The 6,591-nt window shown below is 34.0% G+C and overlaps 1 protein-coding gene across 1 annotated transcript; it reads right to left on the minus strand.

Moving 5' to 3' along the window:
* Positions 1 to 461: 461 nt before the first annotated feature.
* On the minus strand, positions 462 to 2,704 carry LOC109046442 (40S ribosomal protein S21). Its single transcript, XM_019064185.2, has 6 exons — positions 2,586 to 2,704; positions 2,161 to 2,243; positions 1,899 to 1,962; positions 1,550 to 1,621; positions 1,107 to 1,172; positions 462 to 518 (listed from the first exon to the last, which is right to left on the minus strand). Exons 2-5 carry the CDS (start codon positions 2,208 to 2,210, stop codon positions 1,113 to 1,115), a joined length of 246 nt encoding a protein of 81 aa, XP_018919730.1. The 5' UTR covers positions 2,211 to 2,243; positions 2,586 to 2,704; the 3' UTR covers positions 462 to 518; positions 1,107 to 1,112.
* Positions 2,705 to 6,591: the final 3,887 nt, after the last annotated feature.

The raw sequence follows: 6,591 nt of genomic DNA on the forward strand, positions 1-6,591 counted from the left end.
GTACTGTATGCATGCATGCATATATATATATATATATATATATAAAAAAACAACAACCCCACAACAGAAACCCCCTACCATTCTTTAAATATAAAACAACACTTTCCCATAAAATACAAAACTGAGCATCTCCATCTTTCTGTTTTCTCTATTGCAGTTAAAACTTATCCAAAACTTTGCTTTATCACTCAGTGCACCACATGCAAATCATTTGCAACTTTTAATAACAGACAATGAATCTTAGGAAACTATATCCTGTCCAATCAAAATACAGAACATACTCTCTTAACACCACAGCTTGTTGTCTTTTCCTATAACGGTTAATTAATGGAATCCAATTATATAAAAACTGAAAATTGAAATTTCAAATCTCATCATTAATTATTCATGCCCCTTAAAGACACAAGCAGCCATTAATAATTCTCATGGACTCACACACACCATTAAAAACACGAACACTGTCCAATTTTATTTTTTATTTTTTTTATTTTACAAAGAAACTTCCTTTTTAGGCGTTCCTGTAAAGAGAAAACAATTATTAGAAGCATAATCAGCATCCACCAGTAACAAACAGTTCAGCATATGGGTCTACAAGTATACCACACATTTTATAATCAACTGTAGAAATTCTGTCATTATGTCAGCTATTAAAATTAAGAAGTCTTCTACAGTATTAAAGAGACTCTTAAAAATGGTTTCGATACAAAGTATTCTACAGAAGGACATATTTGCACTGTAAAGATCTTTGCATACAATTCTGGCTTTTGCTTCTACGCAAACACCTCTGAAACTGCTTGCTACGGAAGTGAAATATGCAGAAAATCGAACCTGTCCAATTATTATTATTATTTTTTTAATGACAGAAGTTTCAGAGGCAGTGTGTAAACGTGACTGACACAACATGCAGTCAGTGTGCAATGCCCTTAACTCCTAAAAGTGCTCACTGACGCTGGTTAAAGAACTAAGATATCAGTTGCTGAACAGGAAAATCTCTCAGCAAGTTTAAAGCATCTTTTTGCATAACCACAAACTTAAGTGGTTTCAAAGATCATTTAAAACCTGCCAGAAAAATAATTTAGGAGATGAAAAAGCAGCAGTTTACTGACATGGGCTTACTTCGCCACAATGCTGTCGTTCTTCGCGAGCCTCAGGAGGGAGTCATCAGCTTCACCCTGCAGATGACAAAGCATACGTCTCAAGACCACACCAGACGTAACCGAATCATTTATATGCACACATCTCAAATTTCACGTTTTAGTAAACTACATACAAGGATGCAGAAGAACAGTTCACACAAAAATTAATCGTTTTGTCCACACGACTCCAATATCTTGATGAATTTAACAAACACACAGCTTTTCACTTCTCAAGATGTGAACTGATGGATTATGTTTTTATCAGTTGTTTGGACTCTCATTCTGACGGCACCCATTCACTTCAGATGATCAATTGGTGAGCAAGTGATATAACTCTAATGATCTCCAAATCTGTTTGGATTGAGAAGCAAATTCTTCTACATCTTAGACACTTTCACTGTGTTTGAACATACCATTCTACGGATAGCACCGCAGATGGCGTAGGTCTTGAACTGTCCATTGAACCTGCCGGTAGCCTTGTCCACCTGTAAAAAATCAGCAGCAGCTCATTAAAAACCACAACTCTTTGTTGACTAATACACCTGTTGGCATCTAACAGTGGCAATTTTGCCGTGTTACACCTACAAATACATACCAACAGTTTTGTCAATGGAAAATACACATTTTTTATTTTTGTTAAGCAATTATATTCACATACATTTTATTTGCTATAATTAAACTGCATTTTTTTGATAATTTAATAACGTGTATATACACACAAACAAAAAGACTAGTTTTGTAATGGTCAAAATAGTGTCAAACCTCAGCAATGTTGATCTGGATGGAGGCATGATCCTTGGCACCAATAATTCTGTTGCTAGCAGAGCTGGAAACACACACACACAAAGTGTTTAATATTCTCAAGTCGTATAAACGTGTGTGCTCACACAATCTTTAACCTTTAAATATGTGGCTAGATACAAACGAACAGACAGGCGCGTACATATCATATTATTATTTAAATAAACAAATATTTAAAAAAGATATTTCCTTTAAAAAAACCTTTAATTTGACGTAAACTCACCATTTGCGGGGGACGTACAGGTCCACGAATTCTCCAGCGTCGTTCTGCATCTCGACTCTCTGATGACTGTCAATCAGCTCAGTCTGCGGCAAACAATCACATCAGGACACATCCAAGCAGAAATCAGCTTTATTCACACGAAAGCACCCTTCTTTACAAGCTGGGGCAGAGGTGAGGTTTATATTTAACCGTGGGTAACGTTAGTTAACTCAAATACAGGGGCTCTGCTCTCCCACATGTGTAGAGACTCAGCCCTGCTGCCTTTCACTCACAATAAAACACGCAGAAAACCGACTACTCGGCGAATACGTGACACACGCTGTGTAAAACAGCCCAGTGCATCAATGATATGAGACAAATGTTGTAAACGTTAGCTCAAAATTGTAAAAAACATAATAGTGAACTAGAGCTCATGGCGTTCTTACCGTTTATCACAAATGGCCGAGGCGGAAAGGAAAGAGAAAAGGTCAGGAAGTGACGTAACACGAAAGACAGAATAAGAGTGCGAGGACTTTATTTTAGCAGAAACGCCGAGGTGGGGAGAGTATACAAACTAATATCTGTAAATAATCATTGATAAACAATACTGCATTTATAAAAAGCAAAATGAAATAAATCCGTTTTTATGCTACGGAAACTAGGATGAAGAATATTAATTGTCCAGTATAATCTAATCTGATATTATTGTGATAGCCTACATAAATTCGTGAAGTTTGACATCAGATCAAAGCAAACACAGCCCATTTTCATCATGTTTATCAAATTATAATATACTGGACAAGTTTTCAAATGAAAGAGAGTTATTCGGTTATAGCTAAATGTAGCCTATATATTCACTGATTATTTTAAGTAGATGAGAGGAAGGTGAAACTTTCATTCAAGTCAATAAATAGCATGCATACATACATGCATATGCACAAAAATCATTTAAACAGATTGAATGCATCCACATAGTATTGAAGATAGCACTGACTTGACTTTGGTGTTAAAGTATAGGTCTGTTTCTTATGATACAGTGAGCTCTAATTAAAAAGAGAGTTGTGAGAATCTATTCAATAAGAGGAATTAGTTGAATTTTCATGTTCACAAACGGACCACAAGTCTGGGATGGATCTGACCGCAGGAGCTAGACTTTAGGATGGGCATCTCAAGGTGGACGGACACAAGGTATTAAAGATATTAAAAGCTAGAATATTATACGGGAGGTCTATATTGTACAGAGTTCATTGCAGGGCATTCTTGTGCAGACACTGTAGAGATTCCTATATGTCACGAGCTATTCAGTCGCTGAAATGTCACGTTAAACATAATTCAACAACAATTCACTGGAATTTAATTTCAATTCAAAAAAGAATGCACAATCCCACGTACACGACCACCTCTTTTGAGTGCTCTTTATTGGATGAACCTACTAAAATAACACTATTTGCCACCTGCTCTGTTTTTGATGTCATGTACCATATGCTAAACAATAGATACTAGCTTGCAAAGGCCTGCAGCAAAATGCCATTACGAGAGTCTGTGGGAGATGTGAACAGCTGGTGTGCTCTCCTGGCCACGCACCGTCAGATGAGTTACGATGATAGAAAGGGAATTCCTCTCAGTCATTCCTCTGTCTACGGCCTTACAGGTCACGTTGACTCTACACCTTATAGGTGAGCAAAATTTCTCACCCTCAGGTCAGTCAACATGTATGGAGGGCCTGAGGGTGAATACATTTCAGCAAATTTGAATTTTTGGGTGAACTAGCAATGATGTCTTAATAGAGCACACTTGAACTCGTTTGTCCTGAAGCATCATCACTGTTAGTACAGGTGACATGACGGAAAATATAAAAATCTCATGCAAATTTATTATGTGGGAAAGAGGTTAGCGGTGGTGAGTGTTTATATTTCATAAAATCAATAGGATCTTTTGAGAATGGCAAAAAAAACACACTTCTATAAATACACATACCTATTTGTAGTATCTGTGTAGTATATCAAAAAGAAGGCTAAAATGATAATCATATATTACTTTTGCTGAAGGTATCAAAATGACCATATCTGCAATTTTAGTAAAGAAATCTAAGTAAAAGAAGAATATGCAATGAAATAAATGTTATTCATTTGAAGCCCATTCTTCTGCATCAGTACCACAACTGCCCCCACCCCCCATTGGAATAAAAAAAGTTTTGCATTTTTGCAATGATTTGCTTGGTTACTTTTTATTTATTTATAGAACACAATACAGAACTATAAATAAGCACAGATGTGATGGAAACAGGAAACAAGAAAATTACACAATTGAACCCTTAATAAATACAGGATTTCTTGCCAACTACAGAGATGTGCAGGATTTCTATATATATAAATATACATATATACTATATATGTATGTATATATATATATATATATATATATATATATATATATATATATATATATATATATATATATCTATATATATATGTATATATATAGTACTTAAATGTACTATTTTTTTAGCTTAAATTTAATTTAATATTAGCTATGGAATGATTTTTATATTTCATTATTGGAGGGCCACATTCACCACAGAAAATTGAAGAAAAAAAAAGTGCTATTGCAGTTTATCTTAGTCTTTCATTTCAGTTGCTCTGATCATTTCATTTATAGTAACATATACAGTATATGTATTTTGTTAAATGTCACAATATATGAGGTATAGACATAGGTATAATGATACTGGCCTATATATTTATAGATATAAAGCAATTTTACAGTTGTTATCATGCTTATTACTTCTTTAAAATGTATTATATAATACACGTGCATCCAACAATCAAACTGTAATCCTCCTTAGAGAGTCTGTAGCTGCCATTGCTACAAGGATACCGTCTAAAAGTGTTTATGCGCACTTTGATTCCTGCTGGTTTTGCATGCACAAGCTTGATGCATGACTTATCACATACAGCATTACAAATGAACAAAGGAATCCTGTCAATATCCACAGCGCAGCTGAAAAAGTGACAGTTTACAATGATAAGTTACACACATTTTCAGTTCATGCATTAACAGAAGAATGATGTTGATCTACAAAAGGAACTCTACTTACTCATATGTCCATGGAGACAGTGATGTTTTGCTGATACCCTTATTTAAAATGGGGATTCCAAGATTTTTTGCAACACTTTGAAATTCAGCTGCGGTACAGTTGCATGTGGAGCACTTATAATCTGCGCTCGACAATCCTGATATCAGCAACATCAACTGAAAATCAATCAGACAGTTATATGACCTCCAACATTTTTTTTTTAAATTAGTAAAAAAACAAACAAACAAAAAAAAAAACTATTTTATATGTATATATTTATAAAAATTAATATTTTTATATCTATAAAAACTTATATATATATATACATACACACATAAATATTTACAAATGTATATTTATCAACAAACAAACTAACAAAAAAATCTAATTTATAATAAATTTGTAAAAATTTGTAAACCTCTTATATAGTCACCTAACAGTCTGTATAACATACCAACATTTGTAATGAGACAATAACATGATATAGAGAGTGCATAATAACAAAATGCATCAATTTAATATATAACATAAATACTTTCTCTCTTTATTAATTAATTAATTAATTATTTTAAATAAAGGTAGGTACATTACTCGTCTATACTTGTCACCTAAATCTAGATAATATACCAACTTTTGATATAATTTGAAATAGAAAGTGCATAACAACATAAATATAAAAACAACAACAACAATACTAATTTTAATTAAAATAATAACCACCTAAATAATAGTATCCTTAGTTTTGAAGTACAAAGAAAGACACAAAAGTGTTAGAAGAACTAGGGAGTCAAATGTTTCTCAAGTAAAAATCATCAGGTTACTCACCAGCAATACAGGCATCATCATGAGATCAGCTTTAATCTCGTCCCACAGTCCAGGAATTAGGTGAAAACTTATTTTTGGCTGCCGAGCTGCATTTATATTGACTGTGAGCCGAATCAAGCAATGACGTGAACCACCAACGTGTTTCCCAAACAAATTTGCATGTGTTACAGTCTCCAGTGGATGGATTGCCTGTTTTATAGTTTCCATAGTGGAATCAGAGAGCTGCCTCTCATATTCAGTCTGCTATACTGTCCCCAGGCAAAGTGAGTGTGACAATCACATCCATTATCAAAGCAAAAAGAGAAAATAGTAAACATTGTCATCTGTTTCAGGTGTTCCCTCAATGTGTTGACAGACTGGGGTAAATAAGAAAGGTCAGTCGTAGGAAAAAGGGCACAAAATTACGTAAAAGTACCATAAATATTGTACGGAAGTTCTAAGCGGCCATGCATTATTTATTTTTCTCCTTATTGTTTTCTCGTTATAATGACTTAATTTTCTCGTGATCTCGACATAACGAGTTGTTTTCTCGTTATCACGGCTTAATTTTC

The sequence above is a fragment of the Cyprinus carpio genome, chromosome B23, assembly GCF_018340385.1.
Source record: "Cyprinus carpio isolate SPL01 chromosome B23, ASM1834038v1, whole genome shotgun sequence".
In the NCBI taxonomy this organism is placed as follows: domain Eukaryota; kingdom Metazoa; phylum Chordata; class Actinopteri; order Cypriniformes; family Cyprinidae; genus Cyprinus; species Cyprinus carpio.